This window comes from Myotis lucifugus, unplaced genomic scaffold, assembly GCF_000147115.1.
Source record: "Myotis lucifugus unplaced genomic scaffold, Myoluc2.0 scaffold_98, whole genome shotgun sequence".
NCBI classification, from domain to species: Eukaryota; Metazoa; Chordata; class Mammalia; order Chiroptera; family Vespertilionidae; genus Myotis; species Myotis lucifugus.
Genome location: NW_005871146.1, coordinates 1,861,118 through 1,884,205, shown reverse-complemented (window position 1 = coordinate 1,884,205; position 23,088 = coordinate 1,861,118). Strand labels below are relative to the sequence as shown.

At 45.7% G+C, this 23,088-nt stretch overlaps 1 protein-coding gene across 3 annotated transcripts in view; it reads right to left on the bottom strand.

Annotated features, from left to right (window-relative positions):
* The window catches only part of SPATA13 (spermatogenesis associated 13), a 150,944-nt gene that overhangs the window by 1,913 nt on the left and 125,943 nt on the right, over positions 1-23,088 (bottom strand). For all 3 annotated transcript variants that reach the window (XM_006092113.3, XM_023756703.1, XM_014458641.2), the window contains 8 exons: positions 15,685-15,821; positions 14,439-14,618; positions 13,915-14,100; positions 12,202-12,381; positions 10,010-10,242; positions 6,653-6,782; positions 4,046-4,418; positions 1,494-1,568 (listed from right to left, as the gene is read on the bottom strand). In XM_006092113.3, coding sequence (XP_006092175.1) covers positions 1,494-1,568; positions 4,046-4,418; positions 6,653-6,782; positions 10,010-10,242; positions 12,202-12,381; positions 13,915-14,100; positions 14,439-14,618; positions 15,685-15,821 — 1,494 coding nt within the window. The remainder of the gene's footprint in view (positions 1-1,493; positions 1,569-4,045; positions 4,419-6,652; positions 6,783-10,009; positions 10,243-12,201; positions 12,382-13,914; positions 14,101-14,438; positions 14,619-15,684; positions 15,822-23,088) is intronic.

The following is a 23,088-nucleotide window of genomic DNA, read 5'->3' as shown; positions in this document are numbered from 1 at the left end:
GGCCCAGAGCCTAGCCTATCACTTCTGGGCTGTAAGTATTCGGGAAATCAGCGGACTTTCCTGTGCTTCAGTTCCCTAAATCTAAAGCAGAGATACCAGTGACATGGGGAATGAGAATCAAACGAGTTAATAGAAGTAATGTGCCTAGAATAGTGACCCAGATACCTCATCAGTTTAATCAAAACTGCTTTATTAAAGTTGATATTTTAAATTTGTGCAGAGGTCATTAAAAAGGCGTATTAAAATTAGCTACAAGACCACACAGTACCTGTGAAAGTCAGCATGATAAGAGGAAAGAGTGTAGGTTTTGGAAGGAGCCAGGACCTCAGTTCAGAATCCATCCCTGCCTCTGGCGTGCCACAGGCTTTCCCTATCTCCCAGGATGACAGGGAGGATGAAGTGAGGTAACTCATGAAAAGTGCCTGGCAGGTGACCATCAGTTGCATTTTCGGGGGCCTCACTGCTAAGCTAGTGACTCTTTGAAGACACAGAAATGAGTAAGTTCTAATAAATTGATATTTATTGGTCACTTGACATTAAAGTGAAGATGTAAAAAAGAATACGGTGCGTTTTTCTGCCTTGAACATGTTTATAACGTAGGGGGGAAATTCTGCATTTGAGTGGTGGGAGCAGGAAAATGTTGAGTGTTATTTTGGCAATGAATTCGTCTTGGTGCAGCAGTTGATGGCTTATCACAGTCCTAGGCTGAACTGATCCTTCTTTCTGCGTTTTCAGTTAGGAAAATACTGAGTAGGATAAATGTCATAGGGTCATCCCTCTTGGAGTCAATCTGAATTAAGTTTATAAAATATAACATTTTTGGAATAAAGATCTTCAGTGTTTCTGTTGGGCTAGAATATTAGTATTACCTACTCGAAGAAACTCTGCCTGCACATCGGAACCCGGGTGTGTGTGTGTGTGTGAGTGACCTGGGCGTTGGTATTTTTAAACAGCTGCCCGGTCATTCTGAGGTGCTTGCAGGGTAGAGAATAAGCTCTAAATAAGCGAGTCAGTCTTGTTTTTCCTTAGCTCATTGTGTGATGTACTGAACTTTCAGATCTTCTTACTTGAACTAAAATGTAGCCCGCAGGGACACGCAGTCGGGGTTGGAGATTCCTCCTCACATGTCCCAAAGATACAAGAGTGGCTGACCTGCCTCAGACTAAGGAATGCTGACCTGGCCATACCATCACCCCTCAGCGGGGGGCCCAGAGGGGTTGTGGGCAGCAGAGGGAGGTCTGGGAGCTCTTGGCTACCAATTCAGTACACCTTTTATAGACTCATATGCAAATGTAAGCAAAAAAAATGGAAGTACATTCAAAATCAAATGCTCATTATGGTAAAACTGCCCGTTATTTTGGATCTATCATTTTGAGTTTCATCCGCACTCCTCTCCTTCATTCAGAGTTGGTCATGTGCTAACTTTGAGCCTTCCCCCAATTTTAATTCCAATGCTGAAACACATTAGAGAGGGAGGCTTCTGCAGAACTTACCTTTTGACTTTCCATGTCCTGCCTTTTGAGCATTTAACATGGCAAGTTTCTTTTGATTTTCGGAAATTTCCATTCCTGTATTTAGAAACAAAGGTAATACGTATTCAAAACAAGTGAAAACATTTTAGATTAAAACTTGCACCGTAACCCATGTTACCCTGAGATATTCCTCATAACCTGAAGCAAAGACCTTGATCCTTGAGGAACCAGAAGAAGTCGAAAGACTGGATAAGAGAAGAAAGGAGCCAGGACTGTCACTAGGACACCGGAAAGACTGAAATGGGGTGCTGTGGGAGGGATGCACAGACTACCTGTGCAAACCCAGATGTGTCACACAGTCACCCTATTATCCCCCTAAAGGATAAGGCTCTGGGAGGAAAGGATGAACCAAAGGGCCGCGGGTCTGCTCACTCACTGTGAAAGCTGAGTGAGTTCTGATTGTCCCCTAAACAAAGGTATCATCTGAGTAATGGGAACTGAATTTTGTACCCCAACTGTAGAGAGCATGAGGAGAGAAGCAAGGACAGAGGCAGAGGCGGCCACAGCTGCTGGACTGGCCCTGCCCTGGGGGAGGCCTCCGCCTGGTGGAAGGGGACCTGGGCTCTGCACTCTGCTGCCTGGGGTCACTCGCCAGGGCTCGCCCTCCACCTTCGAACACGCTGCTCCCTATGCCCTGACGCCTCGACATGCTCAACATCTGTCCCTAATGAGTCATGAGGTCTCCTTCAGGCTCCACACACTGGCCCCCTGGCTTCTTCAGCTCTGAGGCCTACTCTGGTCTTGCCTTATTCCCACCCTCCATGCCCCGCCTGTTCAATGGCACAATCCCTAGGATCGACCTACACCAGTGATGGCGAACCTTTTGAGCTCGGCGTGTCAGCATTTTGAAAACCCTAACTTAACTCTGGTGCTGTGTCACATATAAAAATTTTTTGATATTTGCAACCATAGTAAAACAAAGATTTATATTTTTGATATTTATTTTATATATTTAAATGCCATTTAACAAAGAAAAATCAACCAAAAAAATGAGTTCGCGTGTCACCTCTGACATGCGTGCCATAGGTTCGCCATCACTGACCTACACGCAATATACTGGGCACCTAGGCTGACGGAATATACCAGGCAAGGGCCTGGGTCAGTCCCATTTTTGTCCACTCTCACCCAGATCACAGATTTAATGGCTCCAGGAGTGCCGCATGCATCCTGTATTCATTCATTCATTCATTCATTCATTCATTCATTCCTGTCTCTCTTTTGAGCACCAGCAATAGGGAAGTGCTGAACTGCAAAGGTACAACATCAGGTCCCTCCTTGCTTCTCCTGCCAAAGGGCAGAATTGAGAAGTATTTAGAATGCCCTTGTAACATTTGGTTCAATCTGAGGAAAAACCAAAACACTCCAACTTACAAATGATTTCAGGGTCTGCACTAGACAACAGTACATGGCAGGTAAGATCAGCATTTTGTGGCTCTCTCAGTTTGCATTTGAATATATGTGACCTTCAACTATCTGAAGAATTCTCGGCATGATGGGGTGATGAGCCTTATTCCAATGAGGCCTGAAAGTCAAAAGCTGCACCAATATATGGAAGTGGCTGGAGATCAGCTTTCCTCTGGGAATAAATACAGGACACTTACACTTAGCGGAAGGGGCCACCTACAGCAGTGAGCTCTGTGTCATTAGAGGTTGAGGAACAGGTCAGTGCTCAGCTATTAGAGTGTTTCAGGGGAGATTCCTGCTTCTGACAGTGAGTCAGCCTGGCTGAGTTGTAAAGCCCTTTCTACTCTAATACCAGTACATGATCCCACGAAACCTCCTATGGTGAGAGCAACATCTGTGGCCCAGCCTGAGCCAGTGCTGGTGACACACACTATGGGGAGGGCCAACGGAGCACCGGCTGGTTTTGTTCTGGCTTTCCTCATGGCAGTGGGCGGGGAAGAAAGAGGGGGAGGGCCTTCTCCATCCTGCACCACAACCTTGGGGGTCTGGGCCCAGGAAGGCTGCAGAGAGGGGGATCCTTCATCCCACCTCATCTCTAGGGTCCATGGTCCCTGTGGCATCCTGACTTACCTTCAACAGTTTGTGCTCAAACCCTACTGTGCCAGGGAGGCACTGGAGCCCGGCTGAGACTGTGCCCCACCGTAAACACCAGGCTGGAGGGTTTGTCCCACAGGCCAGTGAATACCTGGAGGGGAGCAGCAGTGTGAAGAAGACAGTGGTCCTGCGTATGGAGAGGCATGGCCTTTACTAGAGTACAGGGCCTTAAGCCTCGATTTTTTCATTTGTAAAATGTGTACAGCAATAGTATCCACGTTTTGAAACTAAATGAGATGCTCTCTGTAAATGTGTAGTAGAGCATCTGGCATGTAAATGTTGCCTGTGGTAATTACATCTGCCACAGCCTGTCTTGTAAGCAAGTTTAGAAATGTTTAGAATTTGCAAATCCCTTTCTTTTCCCACGGGTGGGAGTTAACTCTGTGGGAGAGGGCTGGGGAATGAGGTTAGAAAGCAGAGGCCAACGAAACCCCGTGGCGCTGAGTGCTGCTCACCCATTTCCCGGTCCTCCTGCACCCGTCTCCTCTCATCCGCACAAGCCTGCAGCCACCTCGCCTTGTCTTCCTGTTTCTTGGCACAAAACAGATGAGCCTCGTCAGTGGTTTTGCTGACGAGCTTGAAGGCGTTTTTCACGCTGAGGTTCCAGTCCTTGTCCCGCCCGTCCTCTAGGTCCACGAGCTCCATGTCATCCATGTCCATGCGGCCCCTGTAATAGAGCATGTCCCTGCGCAGCAGGTCCTTCTTGCAGGACACGAGCTGGTGGTCAAACAGAAAGAATGTCCGCTGCTGGCTCTTGCCTTGCTTAGTGATTCTGGTCAGCTCTCCAGAATGGATCAGTTCTGAACTTCGGTCTAAAATGTCCCGTCCCTGGAGGATGAAAACACACTGTGAGACCTTCCAATTCTTACCTCTAGGTGCCGGGAGCCCTGACCCAGAAGCCTCCCCAGATTTGCCAGGTGCCCAAGGCCCACTCACAGGTAGCCAAGCCTCAGAGGCCATTTGAAACCTCGGTTTATTAGTCTTCTTGCGTGTGAAGGTTCTTTTATTTCCTACTAAATGGGAAAATGTTACAGGGCCTCTGTTATCTGAGGTGACTTCCTTATCAGAAAGAGCAGTGAAGAGCCTGCTGGGCTAACGAGTCCGATCAAGGTCTGATATGGCAGCTGACCAAGGCCGATCCTTGGAGAACGAGGACCACAGGTAGGTTTGGGCAGGTGGGACAAACTACAGATGCTCTGGCTTTAGTCAGGCCTATGGCAGCTGCCTGGACTAACGCGTTTAGGATCTTTGGAAACCAAAGGCCAGGTGGCAAGTTACCAGCAAGATAATTGGAAAACTTCTGACAATAAATTATCTCCTCAGTATCAGAGTCCAAGAACGGAAGGAAAACCACACTTTTATCATATTTAGGTTTGGGTCTAATTAGATGGAACTTTATGGTATTTAGCACAACATTGGCTTTCAATTTTACAAATTGAAGATTTTATTCTCCTTTAATCTCAGTCATACACAACATTTTTTTTGTAGGTAAAAGCTCTTGACTCCAAAATACCTCTTCTATTTACCTGCCTCAAGCAATTCTATGCCCTAGATTCTTCACTTACAAAATAAGAGAGTTAGACTCGGTGATCTCTGAGGCCTGTCCAGGTTCCAGAAGTCTATAAGGCCTTGAAATACAAGTATTTCTTTACACCTTTCATCACTATTATCTACTTTAGTTAAAAACCTAACTTCTCAGCCCAAACTTTCACAAGCCTTTGGGAAAGTGAGTTTTGACCAATTAGTTTGATGTAGGATGAATCTTGCTTGTTCTAAAAACAATATGAATAGCACTGATTTATCAATCTTAAGAATGGCCACAGAGACTAGTGGTTAGCAGCATGGACTCTGACGCCAGGCTGCCTGCCTGGGTTTGAATCCAGTTTGGCCACTTCCTAGCTCTGTGGCCATGACAGGCCACTTAACTGGTATGTGCTTTAGCTTCCCCATATGTTAAATGGGTGTGATATTTCCTACTTCATTGGACTGTTGAGAGGACTAAAATGAGTTAATACACATAAATGGCTTAAACCAGTGCTAGGCATGTGGTAAACACAATACAGGTACTATTATTGTCATCATTCCTGTTTTTAGAAATAAGTGTGTGTGTGTGGGCATTCATGCTGGACCATTACTACAGGCTGTATTAGGCATTGCATTTGCGCTGTCTTATATAATCCTCACAATAGCCCTACGAGGTAGGAAATAGTTTCCTCTCCATCTCTTAGATGAAAACAGTGATCATGTCCAGGCCACAGGGGATTCACACACAGGCAGGGTGGCTGCACAGTCCATACTCTCACCAACTGCAATTTATATTTTAAATCTTCTCCAGCTGCTTCATGAAGCTCATGCTCTAGCAGGAGAGAAGGCAATAAATTTTAATTACAGACACTCCTAAGAGTGTTTCTTGGTGGAGGTAAAAGGTAAAGTAGTTGACTTCAATTCAATTATATGCCTCAAAATATATACAGGTATCCCCTGCTTCTTGAAAGTTCTCTTTATACTACTTTACTTTTACTAAAGACCTACATTAGTACCTGTTGTTGCTAATGGAAATAAATCCAAAGAGAATTTTCATTTTTTCCAAAAAAGGGGAGAAGCAATAATAGCGTTCAGTGTTGGTTTTGCAGGGAACCATTACAGAGGCAGCAGCACTGGAGTGTCGAGTGTCAGGCTTGGCCCCAGGAAGCTCCTTCCCTGGAACCACACCCTGCATCGCAGGTCCAGTGTGAGCCCAGCTGCGTCTGTGAGCATCTGTGCAGTGAAAGCTGTGAGCCAGGACCCAGATGTCATGGACAGGCCTTTTCTCGGTTTATTTTGTGAATCTGCTAGCAAGATGTGTCCTGAGGTGTTGGTCTTTGGCTTTGCACCATTTCAGCGTATGAACATTTCATAGGAACGTGCTAATTCCAGACAGCAAGGGAACCCTGTGTACCATTAAGCCATGAGTATAAAGTATCAATCATAAGACATCAAAGTCTGTCATTAAACTAGACCAAAGGTAGGGGAGGGTGTGAGTGGTGATGCATGATGTGGGGTGGGGGGTGGTATCCACTCACCTCCCAGTCTACGATGGATACTTGCCAACGCGCTATCTTGTCTATACTCTCCAGCTTGCGTTTGCGCTCATTGATCAAACAGGCTACGTTTTTCATGGCCTCGTAGGCTGCCTTTATATTGTTGTAATCACTGAAAAGTGAGAGGTGAATTTTAACCATATGACAGGCTACTCAACAAAATAATACACTCCTTCCCCAATTTGTATACTAATAGTCTAGACAACATGGCATTTAAACAGTAGCCATTGTTCCCTTTTTCTTGTTCCTCCATGAATAGGCTGTAGTCTGCATAGGTTAAGGGAGCTGACCAATGCAATCCAGAATTCTTTGAATAAGAATGTTGTCCTCATTTCCCAGAAATTACCATGAATGAAAGTAAATGCCACAAGAAATGTCTTAATCACTGTGACAATGAATGATTTTCATTAATAAAGAAAGGGCAGTCTGTGATTGCTTTGGTTCTGATATAGCAAGTTGGCTATAGAAAGTACTTTAATATAAGCACTAACCATTTTCAAGAGTAATAATTTGCTCTGAGTTCCATCTTTCAAGGTGTTCAGGAAAGGACACCAGAGAACACAGCCACAGAAGGTTGACCTAATGAGTCATGTAAACGCCAATGTGGCATTTACTTCATCAACAGATCTTCATTTCTGGTGCTTTCCATAGGCTACAGTCAAATCAAACTAACTGCTGCCCCACCAGGCTCCTGCTCCCAGGGCCTCTAAACTATAGGTAATAAAAGAACTAAAACTAAAGTTCTAATCTGCACACAGGCTAAGAGATGTCCACTATTGGAAACTTTCACATCCAAGTTTTGCTCAGTTAGTAACGGGAATATGTAAGTCAATCGTCCAGTGGATGAGCTGGATTTTTTACTTTCTAGCACTTTCCTTGTCTTACAGGGCAGACAGAGCCTATGGACTCAGTGGGACTGAATTAGAGTTTTCCTGCAAAGCCCAGAGAAAAGCCTTGGAAGCAGGTTCTATTGTTTATTTACCAAACACAAGGAAATGCAGCTCCCAGGAAGTCTCTGGCCATCTGCCCAGAAGGCAGACCTGCTGTCTCAGACAGGCGATTCACACGGCAGCAGAGGAAGAAGAGAAATGATTCAAGGGGCACAGTGCCCAGGGAGCTCTCCAGCAAGGAAGAAAGTGGGCAAGATAATTGTTTTTTTCTGCAAGTTTTTATTTTATATATATAATTTCAGAAAAAAACAACCAAAAAAGAGTGTAATTAACAAAAAATGGGCTTTATGTCATTTTCTTTAAAATGATTTTTTTAAAACACAGATCAAATCTGCAATTTCCTTATATTGAAAATTAACTGCTGAAAGGTGATGTGTGAACTTCTGGCCACAGCTTTCCCGTCTTGGGATCTAATCTGCTTGCCTGGGTCTTTCAAGATGTCTTTGCTTCTTATTTATTATTTTCTTTAGTTTCTCATCATGATGCATTTTTATTCTTTTTTAAAATTTTCTTCAAATTTGTGATTCTGTTGACTTTATTTTCTTTCCAAACTTTTCTGATTTTTCCATCAAAAAGAGAAAATACACAGCTCTTTCATCTGTTTCAATAAGCTCCCTTCTCTTAGCTTGGTAGTCCTAACTCTTTAAATACTCACATCTAGGATTAATTGTCCAGTGACCAGTGGCCGGGCAAAGAATGATCTATTCTGGGCACCCTGCAGGGCCAGGCACTGCCCTGGAGAATGTGATGCTTTCCGAACAAAGGTTGTTAGAACCCAAAACAGTTGTGGTTTGCTCCAGCAGATTTCCTCACCATCCTTCCCCCCGCCCCTTCCCACTAGAACCCTTCCAGGCTGTCCCCTCCAGGGCTGCGGGTGCAGTGAAAGCTGTGTGCCGGTGACAGGTGTGACTCTGGTCTCGAACAGTAAGCTGTATCCTAAAACCTTGCCTGCAATGGTTGTGTCCCCACTGGCATTTCAGCTCTGCCCTGGTGAGAACATAAGCAATGACCCAACTGCTGCCACCTAAAGGCACCAAATAGGCGGGTGGTGCTGTGGTGACATGGTCATGGAAAATGGATGTGCCCATTCCACTACCGAATGGGTGACAGCGTACACATAAGCACAGCAAGATTACACCTTATTCTGTGCATGCAGGACAATGCTGAGTTGCTATTAAGTAAGCAATGGAGAACTTTTGGCTCCCCCAGAACTTAGGCACAAAGTAAGTCCCAAGGGAAGATAGAGCAGGCAGCCAATCATGTGAAACTCTGTGCTGAAAGGACAGGAAATGGGGTGGAAGGAATCTGGAGACAGAGCAGGCACCCGGGCTGGGCCAGAAAGGACTGAGCCAACCAGGACCTCGGTGAAATGTGCCTCCCAAGTGGACCCCACACGCTACTCTAGGCCTTGAGGTTTCCTACTTTTTTATAGCTCAAATTTTTCTATGTCCTCAACCCTTCTACAGAGTAACATTTTGTTGGCAGTAAATAACACTGCTCTGAGGGTGAGTTAATGGGAAGCAACTAAAGGAGTACAGGAGAGAAAAGATATATTTCTTATACTGTATTCAATTGGTCTATTTCTCTTTAAAAATTGTTTTTATTAACGAGTGAGTAGCTATAAAAGAGTATTTATAAAATATATGCCAATGATAGGACCAACAGCACAATAAAAATCCCTATGTGCACAGAATACAGTGTAAGAAATATTATTTTTTTAAAAATTGATTTAGAGAAAGAGCGGAAGCGGGTGGGGAGGGAGAGGAAGAGGGGGAAAAGGGAGGGAGGGAGGGGGAGAGAGAGAGAGAGAGAGAGAGAAAGAGAAAGACAGAAAAATCGATTTGTTGTTCTACTTATTTATACATTCATTGGTTGATTCTTGATTCTTGTATGTGTCCTGACTGGGGATTGAACCTGCAACCCTGGCATATCGGGACGATGTTCTAACCAACTGAACTACCCAGCCAGGGCCCAAATAATTTATTATTATTTTTTTGGCAGACTGTTAAAACCATAAACCATATATATCTTTTTTTAAAAAATGTTTTTACTGATTTCAGAGAGAGAGAGATGAAGGGAGAGGGAGAGACAGAGAGAGAAACATCGATTGGCTACCTCCCGCAACCTGGGCATGTACCCTGACTGGGAATTGAACTAGTGGCCTTTTGGTGTAAGGGACAGTGCTGACTAACTAAGCCACACCAGACAGGGCTATTTTTTAATATCTCTAGGAATGGATATTCTGGAGCCTCAATAACCATATCTTAGAAGAAACGAAAGTGACAAGTCTGACATCTGAGCCCTCTGTCCCTGCCATCCTGGGAAGCTCGGGAAAGCTGAAGGACTCAGCACATGGTGGAGAGACGGGCGTTGCCCGGTGGCCTCTCACCTGTGCTCCTGCGTGGTGTACTTGAGCAGCTCGGCCAGCTGCAGGGGGTACTTGCAGATCTTCTGCACGGGTGTGAGCAGGAAGCCGTCAATGGCGATGTCGATCATCTGCTGCAGCAGGCGGCAGGCCTCGAAGAAGTGCCGGTACCTGCTCTGCTTCATCAGGCCGGACAGCTCCGTGCAGGCCCCCGGGTGGTTGTTACAGTACTCGGAATAGATAGCGAAGCCCTCTTGCTGGGAAGGGGAAAGCACAGCGTCATCAGGCTATGGGGGCTGTGGGCTGAGACAAGGACAATCCTGTGGGAGGGGGCATCCCTGGGAGGAGGGAGAAGTGCCCCAAGTCCTTCGGCAGCGTTTTTCCCACCTGGGCAAGAAGCCAAAATCTTCTCTGTGGTAAGGGGCCATTTGCAGACTCTCCAGAGGGTTCTTATCTCTTGGGGGTGCAGGGAGAGGCTGTTCTAGGACTCAGAGCCCTGGTCCCCTTCCAGGCAGCCTCCCACAGACCCTGAAAGGGTGAGTCATAGGTGCACTGGGCTTCCCCCGAGCACAGCGCCCTCTACTGTCACCCTCCTCACCCCAGCTCTGATCTAAGAGAAGAAGGTGCTGTTCTTATGCCCAACTCGCTCCCTCCTCATCCTCTTTATTTTCCCTTTAAACTCCTTGACCAAGAGGTGAGGATTCAAAGCTACCGCCTTCTCACGGCGATATCCCCCACTTGGCTCCCACACACGTTGCCCACCCACCTCTAAGGCAAGCCCTTTGCTCACTTCCTTTCTCCCTGGGTCACTTCCAGGCTGCAGCCATCCTGCCGGCTTCTCCATGATGCCTGCCCTTCCCCTGGACTCTGCAGAGCCCCTTGGCGCCCTCCACCCTTCCCCCCTGCACACTCCCAGGAGCAGACTTGCTGGCTGGGTTCTTGGGCCTCTGCTCCCCACTCCAGGTGTCTCCTCACCACTGCCAGGCTTGACGGTCACAAACACCGACCTGCCCAGAGCAGGTTCCTTTCCGGCCATCTCCACTCCAACGTTTATACACAGGCGTGCTCAAACACAACGCCCACAACCGAACTCCTGCTGCCCTACAAGGCAGGCTTTCCTAACCCACCTGTTCGTTCTTTCTGACTCAAAACCCTGCGCGTGGTTCTGACTGCTGCTTTTCTTTGTTACCTATGACCAGTCTTGTCAGTTTGTCCTCAATGAGTCTGTCTTTGTGTTTCCTGCCATCACCTTGCCCAGGCCCAGAAGCAGCAACCCCTTTGGTCCTCAGCTGAACTCTCCTGTCTCCAGGCGAGATCCACCCACTGAGGCTTCTTCCCGTTCGGGCGCTACCGCCTCTGCAGCCTGCCCTTCAGTGACTCAGAAGCTTCTCTTAACCTCCATGGACCTTCTACTCTGGCCAAACAGGTGTTTTACCAAGTCCCATACAGGCCCAGTGCTCTCATGGGCTCGACCTTCCCACGTGCATTATCCCTACAGCATTATTTTCAGCTATTTGAAAGCAACCACCTCGGGTACCTGCTCCACACCACTGCCTCTACGAAGCTGCTGGCCCCGGAGCAGCCTGTGCTGCGAGGAGGTGGTGGTGGTTGTCATTGCTGTTGCTATTACTATTATTGGGCCCTGGCCATTTTGGCTGGGAATAGAATCTTCTTTTGGAATTTTTTGGCATTAAATAGTGGCAGTCAGTCATCAGCTATATGATCAGCTCATGCCATCACCGCAAGACTGGCCTGCGCATTTACACTGGTTACAGGCCTGGGTCCCAGAGCCACAGGCCTCAGTCTGCCTTCCCATCTGCCACTTACTAATGTGTGACCCTGGGTCAGTTACCCTATGGGCTTCAGATTCCTCATCTGTAAAATGAGGACAATCATATACCTACCTCACAGCAGTATAGGCGCTAATATAAGAAGATCCTGAAAACAGTGCTTAACATATAATAGACAATTAATAGGTCTTATTAAAAATTACTCCAAACTGCATAAAAGTGGGAAGATTAAAAAAAATGGACTTAGTATATTTAGCTAAAGATTAACCATATAAACTAAGCAACTTACTTTATAAGTGACATCTCCATTCTATGGGCAATTAATCTAGCAAACAAAGAAACAAAAAGGACTCCTATTTTTAATGAAGAAACATTGCAAAATTATGTAACCAGATGTTATTAATAAAGAAGTAACAGGTGACGTACATGTTGAAGAAAGCAGGATCCTATTTCACTTAAATGAGGCTCATCTTTATTGTACTGTTTCTCAAGGTCTTTCAGGAACTTTCTTTGGAATTTATAAATATCTTCTATGTTTCCAAAAATGGTGGCTAGCTGTGCAACAGTGAACATTCCCGTGTGCTTGCGACACTGTCGAATATAGCCCTGCGAAAGGGAACATATGCTTTTAAAAATGAATTTGGAAATTCATAGAATTTATTTCTCTGAATAATACAGTATTTTGCATCCAAAGCCATTGTCTTGGAGCAGATTTTAATTAGAGAAAATTACTTTAACATCTATGGGTCTCTGTTAGGAGAATCCTACTTCCGTGACTACAATGTGCCATGTTTTAAAAACAAAAGGAAAGAGAAAAGATGTATGTGGCTGGATTTATCATACAAGAAGCCATATCCAGTTTCTATATTCATGAAACAAGTTGCTCAGTTTCAAATACTAGCTCAGAAATTGGCCTTGTTATATTTTTCTAAACTCTTCAGATAATCATTCTCCGATTGCTGATTCTAATTCACAACCAAGAAGACTTGTTAGAAACTACTAATTATGCACCCTGTTTGTACTATGGCTTCGGTAGGAGTTAGTGAGGAAAGGCCATACATTGATGTAATAATTATTCCCAAATTAACATCAGGTAATTCCAGACTAGACCGACTCTATGGTAAAATCCCACCCTGGACTATTTGGTATGAATTTTAACAGAAAGACAATGTAAAGGTTCAGGGTACAGGCTCTGGGCAGAATGCCTGGTTTAAATCCCAACCCCACCACTCAATTTTTCCACACCCCAGTTTCCTCACCTGTACACGGGCTAAGATCTAGTGAGAGTGTTGTGAGAGTAAAATGAGTTAACCCAGGTAGAGAGGGGTGGCACATGGTCAATGCTCAACAATTATTAGCAATTACTTTCATCTTCATAGAATGCCACTTTAAAGAAACTCCCTTAGCCATATATTCCTACTGAACAAGACGGCACAAACAAACAAAACATTGGTATAGCTGCATCTGGCCAGTTAATCCAGTTACAAATGTGCGGCTGTCTCACTTCAGCTTGTCTTCAGGGCTGAACGTCCCAGCCGAATTGAGAGTGCAGAAGTCAGCACTCGCAGTAGGACGGTCTGGTATAATCTCACACAAAACCCACAAAAACAAAAAATGCCACGGGAGGAATAAAGTGTATCACACAGCAGAACTATCATGATGCTGTGGAATATAGCGTTGGCTATCACTAGTGTTTTGTTTTTTTTCTACATCTAAATGACTCAGAATCTTGCCTGCGAGACAGTGTTAGAGGCAGTGGGCTATACACCGCCAAACCTTTGAATCTTTGTCAAGTTAAGTGGGGTTCACTGACAGGTGTTGCCTTCACTGACAGGCTCTTGCTCTGAATAGGCTCAGGGTTCGGTGCTGAAAGAGACAGTGGCACAGGGCCCCGAAAGAGACCTGGCTGCAACAGCCTGGCGGATGGCCATGATGCTCACCACTGAGGCTCACCGAGGTAGACGCACATGTAATGAGTGAGCAGTGTGTGCAGGAGCCAGAGGTATAGGAGGAGGTGAGGCGGAATGAGGGCTTTAAATAATATGTGCATAGGAGGGTGTGACTGGGAACAGAAGAGAGCCAGGTGGGCATATCATAGTCATGTGAAACCTCAGCGAGGCCGCATGTCTGGCGCCCTACCTCACAGATATCCTTGAGGTGCTTGATGTACACCCGCTCGGTGTTCATGATCTCCTGGATGACATTGGTCCGCATCTGCTGCTTGCTCTCAGAGTGTTTGTGGCGGGTCGTGCCAGCATCTTCCTGCTGCTCCTCACCCTGCGTGCTGCTGGAATTCTCCGACAGCTCTTCCTGATTGACACGCAACTGCAGTGCACACACAGGGATGGGGGGGTTGGGAGAGGTGGCACCGGAACAGGCAGCCCTCCCCCCGCCATGGCTTCTGCTTCCTCGGGAAGGCAGCCTGACCCTCACCTGACTTATGTACTTGGCAGAGCCGCACGGCGTCAGTGGCTCAAAACACAGCAGCAGTGCCAAACAACTAGTTACCTTGGTTAAAAGTTTTCCTTTGACCCAGTTGAATTTCTAGGTTTGATTGAAACAATTATAACAAACTGAATCTGTACAAAGAGTGAGTTTGGCCTGAACCATTCTACCTGCCGCTCCCCAGAGACAGGTGTGAGGGTGAGAGGGCCAACACCTACCCTGACAAAGCTTGCCGGGAACCAGGCTTCCTTCTCCTCACTCCGGCCCCACCACCAGTCCTTGTTAGAGGCTTCCAGAACCTGGATGACATCTCCTGCCTTGAAGCCCAGTTCCTGGTCATCCATGGTCACGTGGTCCCACAGGGCTTCTGCACAGACCACACTGCCATCACTGATCAGCTGAAATGGAGACACGCAGGCGTGCTTAGTGCGAAAGTCAGGTGGGCAGAATGGGCGGGCGGGGGTCTGTGTGACGTCTCAGGGTGAGATGCACATCTCCTACTTCTCATTTGTATACGCCAACGGCTTTGGGTCAGTACTGACTGATTGTTATACAAAATGAAGAAAAACATATTAGGGAAAAGAGAATTAGGTGAGTCTCTCTCACATGACCTTAAAGCCCAAATCAACTTTTTAAAAAAAAAAAAAAAAGTATAAACAGCTCACTTATCTGTAGCTAACAAACCTGAATATCTCGAAATCTCGAATATACACGGAGAAATGCTTTCTGAGCTGCCAAGCAAGATGTTGCCGAGCGGAGCCTCTGAAGGTCGCACGGGGCTTAGCTGCAAGACCCTCAGCGTCACCCCGAACTCAGCCTTCACACTTCACTCACAATTTGAAAACACTTTATAGTTTACTGCAGCCAAAGAGAACACAGAATGATCTCTAGATAGTCTACAGTTCATAATAAAAGTAAAGAACAGACGCAGCTCCTGTGAGTCCAGTGCAGGGGCAGACAACGACATCCGCTTGGCTCCCGGGGCACCCTCAGAGCCTACGCACTGAGGCGTCAAGAACTCCAAAGCTAGCGGTGCCTTCGAGAAAGACTGCTGTGAAAAAGGCTAAAGACGCAGACTGGTAGAAAGAATACCAGATTCGCAGTGAGAAATACGTGGCTCATGCCAGCTCTGCCATTTACCAGCAAGTAATTTAGCCTCTAACTGTCAGAGTGTTTATTACAATATGGACGGTAACTGTAACCTCTTAGATCGGCTGTGAGAGTTATGATAAAGGGCGAGTTTGTCAGAATGAACGGCTGCCTAAGCTAATGACTGCTGCTCTTATCACAAAAAGGGAGGAACTTCATTACATAAATTGTCCTTGAAAATGCCAGAAACTGTTTGTCTAGTCAAAGTTCTAGGTTTTAGAACATGCAATAAGAAATAATCAGAGAGCAAAGTCTGAAGTGATGCTGGCCCTCGTATCAGGTGTCCACCACTGGTCACATGTGGGACCCCAGTACCTCATTGATGGCCAGCTGCTCCCCGCCTGGCTGCAGGTATCTGGGGTTGGCCTGACAGAGGTCTTCATAGCTGTAGTCCTCCTCGCTGCCGTTGTCATCCACTAAGGCACAGGATTCAGTACCGCCATCTGAAGAAACTTAAAAAAAGTAGTGGCATGGTTTAAAAGACACAGCTAACGAACATTTTTAAATGACAAAATCATTAGAAAGTTTCTACTGATCTATTTAATCCAAAAGTAGTAGTTGATGCTAAAAAGGGCTGGGGTTAAACGACACATTCGGTAGGAAAGGGAACAATTCAGAGAGCATTGCCAATGTTAACATAGTGTTATTTCGTGAGCTAGGATACTGCGTGAACTAGGTGTGATTTAGTTGGAAATTTGTGCTGCCAAGAGGATATAAAAATATAAATACAGATAGTGTTTCTAAGCAACATGTTGATAAAGCTTGAGAAGTAAAAGAAATGAAAAATATAACCATTTTTTTAAAAAGCATTTTGTTTCCATTTTTTACCTGCAAGGCAGTAGCACTACTAAAATCGAATGGTCCTAGTAGTATCATTAAGTGAAAACATGTAGCCATTTTTACTAGTTTTTCACATGGGAAAAGGTTGGAACTCACACTATCAGAATTGGGAATTTACCAAAAAAAGAGAAAGACCTTTTAACGATGGGTATAATGTTTTAGATTAACCACCGTGGTATTCAGATTTTCTTTCTTGGGACAGTGGCCTATTCTTGCCAAGGCTAATCTGTCATCAAGCAAAAGGAATTTAAACAACAACAGAACATCCTGGTGAACAGGACAGGAAAGGTTTCATGGAACGAAACGTGGCCAGATCCGATGCAACAGCAGCACATCTAACGAGAGACGAGCCTGGAAGAGCAAGCTGGGAGCGCACTGCCGGTCGGGGCTTCGAGAGCACGGAGTGACGGGTTTAGAGTCACAGGGCCGGTTTGAATTCTGGCCCTGCCCCTCTGCAGGCAGGCGGCCCTAACCAAGCTATTTAATCTCTCTGAGCTTTACATTCTGTTGTAAAAATATTTTCTTTCTTTTTAGAGAATCAAGTGAGATTATGTGTGTCAAGCTCCTGGCAACTCACTAAAGAGAGTTATTGTGGTGATGGCAGCGAGCGTGGTGGGAGCAGGGTTGGTGGGGCAGAGGCCGGATCCAGGGAAACCAGACGGGAGGCGCTGAGCCTGGGAAATGAAACTCAGAACATGGTGCGCAGGTTGAGCAGTGGGAGGGAGATGTCTGCCCTTGTTTTCATCAAGGACTTACGATTCTGAATTTGTAATAACGGGGACAGGTCTACTTTCTAAACAAAACAACTTTCTTTAAAAATAATTTTTTTAATCCTCACCGAGGACATGTTCTTATTGATTTAAGAGAGAGAGGAAGGGAGAGAAACATCAATCGGCTGCCTCATGTAGGCACCTCACAGGGGATCGAACCCACAACATAGTTTGTGCCTTGACTGGGAGTCCAACCTGTGACATTTTGGTATATGGGATGATGCTCCAACCAACTGAGCTACATCGGCCAGGGCAGAACACCTTTCTTTTTTTAATGGCATCTTTTCTATTATTTATTTTGTACTAAGCCTTCAACATTTGATGGGCATTTTACATTTGCAGCCCACCCCCTCTGGACGGGCCACATTTTAGGTGCTCCGCACACGCAGCCAGCCCTGCCCATGCCCCAAGCTCTGCGTCCCAGGCCCTCACAGCTTTCCTCCTGCCCCATCACTTCAGCTGTGCTATTGTGAACAACTTTTTTAAAGCAATACGTTTTATAAACAGAGACTAGAATTTTTACAGCAAAAACTATTGAAAAAGAATTGCAACAATGGAGGGTAATAAACGTGAAAACAAGCTCTATGAATGTATTTTTAGCACTGGATTGTTAAGTTTTCTTCACTGAACAGACAGGACAAACAATGATGATGTCGAGAGAGATGTGTAACACACAAAGTGCAATGGTGGGAAGGCAGACGGCCAGTGCAGTCCACAAGCTGGACCCACTCTTTCCTAGTGCCTGGCCTCTGGGCCCACGCTCTGGACAGAGCACCTCTTGGTGATGCCCAACAAGCCAGGTCTCTACAAGGGCCCATGCCTTACATGTGCTTTCACACAGCCTGGGGTGCTCCGCTGTACCTGGAAACCCCACACCCCAGCTGCAGTCACTCCCCTTCAGAGCGGCTCCCCAGTCATTCTGCAGCAGCACCTACGTGGTGAAGCCTAGCCTTCCACCCGCATGTCTGTGTCCCTGTTAGGCTAACGGTGGTCTGTTTACAGTGAGGACGGTCTGGATATTGGGCCAGTCAGTGAATCTGGGATATGCTGATGACTAAGCAGCTGAGTTGGAGGACAGGAGGGTGCACCCTCCTGCACCCCACTCTCTTCTTCCTGCTCCCAGCACGTCTCACTCAGGAAAGACCAGGGCCCGTGTCTGAGAGGTAAAAGTGAAAGTGAGCTGCCTCAGGGAGGAAGAAATTGCAGGGAACAAATGTTCCTGAACTTGACCACAAAGCCAAGAAGCAGATGAAAGCTCTCCAGACACCTGGCACTGCCTTCCAGACGCCAGCTTGCTTGCTGACGCACTGAGAGGCAGCACCTGGCCCCGGCACTGCTGATGGGCCAGGTGAGGGGACTGCAGGCAGGCGGGCAGAGAGCCAGCTGTGTGTGTGCACATGTCCGTCCCTGATAGGGGCTGATGCACATGCCAGGACCCTCTCTCTCAAGGGGCTTCCCTCAGGAGTACAGAGCTGGTGGTGCTCCTGTTGCTAGTGCTGGAGGCTTTGGGTAGAATTTTGGGGAGAAATTTAGGCCCCCCTGTCTGAGAAGGGTGTGTGAGCCTGGACAAGGCATAGTGCCTTCCACCTCCTATGCTGTGGTGAGTGCTTGCCGGCAGAGAACACAGGGCCACCTGGTCTAGTGCACTTTCCTGGTGTGTGTTTGGGTGAGGTTGGGAGAAGGTGTTGACGAAGCAAATTATGAAGTTTTTAGAAGACAAACAAGTCTGTCTTAGACTACAGAGGAGATAACACTAAAGCTGAAAGTCTCTACCCCGAGTCCTTGGAGCAGCTGCCCAGACTATCATCCTACAATGAGGCTGGTTGACAATACAAATGTCCCAATGATCCCGGGCGAGGAGGGTACACATAAACCCCAGGCTGTATGGGGCCCTGGCTGTATGGGGGCAGGAACCCCCAGCTTTAGCAGGCACTGTTCTACACAGCCTGGCTCCAACGGCAAGGCTCCTCATGACATGTCAGCTGCGGCCGGCCCAAGTAAGTAAAGCTCAGAAAAATAAAGGCATCTGGGCCTCTTACCTACAGCAAAGCCCTGACAATGACACTTTCTCCCTCAGAGACCCACTCAACAATGTTTTCCTAAGGAGACTTCCTTATCATTGGGTCTGGCTATTGCTGTGATAATCAGTAAAGGAGAATAAAAGCCAGCAGTGATAATGTACAAATCCACAATTTACAAGTTTATTGAAAAAAGGGTACCATTGAAAAACAGGCTAAACCTTTACAGGAGGTACTGGAATAAAGTTCTTTGGATACAGATTTGAACTTCATATATTGAATGATCTCTGAGTTGCTATTATAAACACTTAGAAAAATGGCTCGGGCTGAGGTGCTTCCTAAAATTACAACAGTGAATGTTTCAATACGGATTAGTATTCCGCTGAGCACTGAAGGAACTGGAGGGTTCTCAGTGCTCGGGGAAGGCTGGTGGGGCAGGAGGCCCAGGGTGGGAGAGATGCGATGTGCACAAGGGAAAAGCTATGGAATTTTGACTGAATACCTGGGAAATCATCCTAGCTTTATGAACGTTCCAGCTAAATGACCTTGGGGCAAGTCACTTATCCTTTTCCAACCTCACTTTTCCCATCTGTAAAATGGGAATAAGTTTAAATTTTATCTCTTCAGAGGTCATTCTTTTTCTTCCGCCTTTCACATCCCAGTTCCAACTCATCAGCAAATCCCGACTCTCCCTTCAGAATGTGTCCAGGATCCAGCCACTTCTCACCACTCTCCCACTACTCAAGCCTCATTCACCTCAAGTTGGGTCACCCCAGCAATGCCTTACTGTTCTCCCTGCTGCTGCCCCTGTTCCCATACCAATTCTCATCAAACAGCCAGAATGACCATGCTAATCCATTCAGAAGTTGGATCATTCACTCCATCTCCAACGCCTCTCACTCAGCTCTGGCCCTGATGGCTGCCTGCTTCACATACCAGGCACCCTCTGTCAGGGCCTCCCGTTCCCTGAACCCAGCACCTTCTCCCAAGCATATAAACGCGCAGCATGTCCTTCCCTGACCATCACATTTAAAACTGCAATTCTCAACCCCACCCCCTCTTCTTTCCTGGTTCATTTTTCTCCATAGCATTGATCACCATCTAATATATTGTGTTCGTCATCTGTCTCCCCCAACTAAAATGTAAACTACATAAAGATAGTGATTTTGGTCTGCTTCGTTCTTCTTCTCTTTTTTTTTTTTTAATCTTCACCAGAGGTTAAACTTTCATTGATTTAGACAGGAAGGGAGAGAGAGAAATATCGATTGACTGCCTCCTGCACATACCCTGACGGGGATCGAACCCTCAACCTACGTATGTGTCCCGACTGGGAATCGAACCCGCAACCTTTTGGTGCTTTGGGTATATGGGACGACGTCCCCACCAACTGAGCCACCTGACCAGGGTTGTCTGCTTTGCTCTTAATTGTACTCCTAATGCCTAAACCACTGCCTGGCACACACAAGTGCAGTAAGTTTTTATTGGATAGATGGTCAGATGGCCAGATGGAAAAACAGCATATGAACTAATAGCAGGGTTTTATGGTCAGACTAACCTGGCTTCAAATAATCATGCTGCACAAATTCTTTTTACATTTTTTTTTTGTAATCTGAGTCCTTTGTCAAGTTCCTTTCTCAGGTTTTTCACCTGTCGAATGTGGATAATAATATCCACCCCTCAGGGTCATTTGTAAATTCTCAATAAGTAACTGTTATTAGTTTGTTGTGAGCCACAAATGAAATGATGATATATAAAAGCACTGAAAAAACTTTAAAGAAATGCAAGACTATTTTATGGGGCACTTTGGATGTGCCAGGCATTGTTTTAAGCCTTTTTTGCATGACTCAAGCTCATATAATCCTCATGACTCTGCTCCGAGGTGGTACTATTAGTTTCCCCCATTTACAGACGAGTAGACGGAAGTCCCAATACCACACCGCTGTGTGCAGAGGCCCCAAGCCCACATCGTCTAACTCCTGCCCACTGGGCGCCACTGCCTCTTCTAATATAGTACTAACTCTGTTACTAGTGAGAAGGCAAAAGCTACTAGACAAATATTAAAAAGAGCTTAGTACCCCAAGTCTAGCACTTCTACATCATTTGGGATAGTAGCAAATTCACTGGTCCTCTGCTCCTTTTACTAACCTTTTCTTCTTACTCCTGATCCCTGTCTCCAGCTTCGTCTGCAAGGATCTCATCAACTTCTGTTGTATCCTTTGCCTTCATGACCTTAACTATTTCATAACTTTATAGACCCCTCTCCATTGGTAATTCCTTGAATCCCTGCCTGTAATTTGGTGAACTTTATGGAGCTGGATTTTTCAGTGTCTGGTGTCTCGCTGGGAGGGGCCTCAGAGCTACATTTGGACACTATGTGCTCATCGCATAGTTTGCTCTCATTCCCCACACTCACTGTCTTCACGTGGGTTTCCTTTCTGAGACCACAACCTCCTCCAGGGAGGGGCAGTCTTTCTATGTTTGTATCCCCAGTGCTGAGCATAATACCTGACATATAGAAGGCAATCAATGAATCTTTTTCAACTGAACTGCAAATTGCTGATGGGGGAAACTAAGGTTCCAAGGAGCTTATTTATCTGGGCTACGCAAGTGCTGGGTCCGAGGCAGGATGCACACCCAGATCTCCCTGCCTCCCATTGAGGATTTATCCCAACTTCTAGCAGAAAACTCTCCTCCTGTCTCCACAGCCCCCGCCCCCACCCTAAGCCACCCTACACGTTACTTCCAAGGTAAGCCTCATAAAACAGTGGTTTCATCATTTTCACAAGAAACTACACAGTAGTTATCTATTGCATCATTACAAAATTCTTCTTTGGTGTTTCAAAGTCCTCTGTAGTCTACTTAAATAATCTTTATCTCCCACTGCGTGCCAATCTTCCACTGGGCAAACCCCTTCACCACGGCCCAAACCACAGGTCTGCGCACTGCTTCCTCATGCCTCATGTCACTCTTCACATGGATGTAGAACCACTAACTTCAATGGCTTCAAAATATTCAACTATAGATCAGAGTTAATAATGATGACTTTAATGAAATTTTGCATGATGTAGAGCTACTACAACTTCTCAAAATGTACTTCAGCAAAATTAGGGAAAATATATTCTCAAAATACAAGAGAAAATTTTTTCATTCCTTCTTTCTATTGTAGTAAAAAACCCCCACATTAAAATTAACCATCTGAACCATTTTTAAGTATACAGTTCATAGTGTTAAGTATATTCACATTGTTGTATGACAGATCTCTAGAACTGAAACTTTATACCCACTAAACACTAATTCTCCCTCCTTCATCCCCATTCTCTGGCAAACACCTTTCTCCTTTCTGTTTCTATAAATCTGGATACTCCCTATAAGTAGAATCATACAGTCTTTATCCCTTTTGTATCTGGCTTATTTCTCTTAATATAATTTCCTTAGTCAAGTGTATCAGAATTTCCTTTTTTTTTAAGGAATGATATTCTATTGTATGCATGTACCATGTTTTCTTTTTTTTTTTTTTAAATATATTTTATTGATTTTTTACAGAGAGGAAGGGAGAGAGATAGAGAGTCAGAAACATCGATGAGAGAGAAACATTGATCAGCTGCCTCCTGCACATCTCCTACTGGGGATGTGCCCGCAACCCAGGTACATGCCCTTCACCGGAATCGAACCTGGGACCTTTCAGTCCGCAGGCCGACGCTCTATCCACTGAGCCAAACCGGTTTCGGCCCATGTTTTCTTTAGCCACTTATCTGTCTGCTTCCACCTCTTGGCTACTGTGAATAATGCTGCTATGAACATGGGTGTGCACCCATCTCTTCAAGATCTTGCTTTGAATTCTTTTGGATATACTAGTATATCCAGAAGTGGGAATACTGAATCATATAATAATTCTATTTTCAACTTTTGGAGGAATACCCACACTGTCTTCCATTATGGCTGCACCATTCTATATTCTCACCAAGAGTGCACATGGTTCCAATTTCTTCTGCACCCTCACCAACTGTATTATTACTTGTATTGAATAAACCAGTGTGGAAAGCCATTTTGAAAAGGACCCTGTGAAAGACCCCGAATAGCTGCAGCAATTT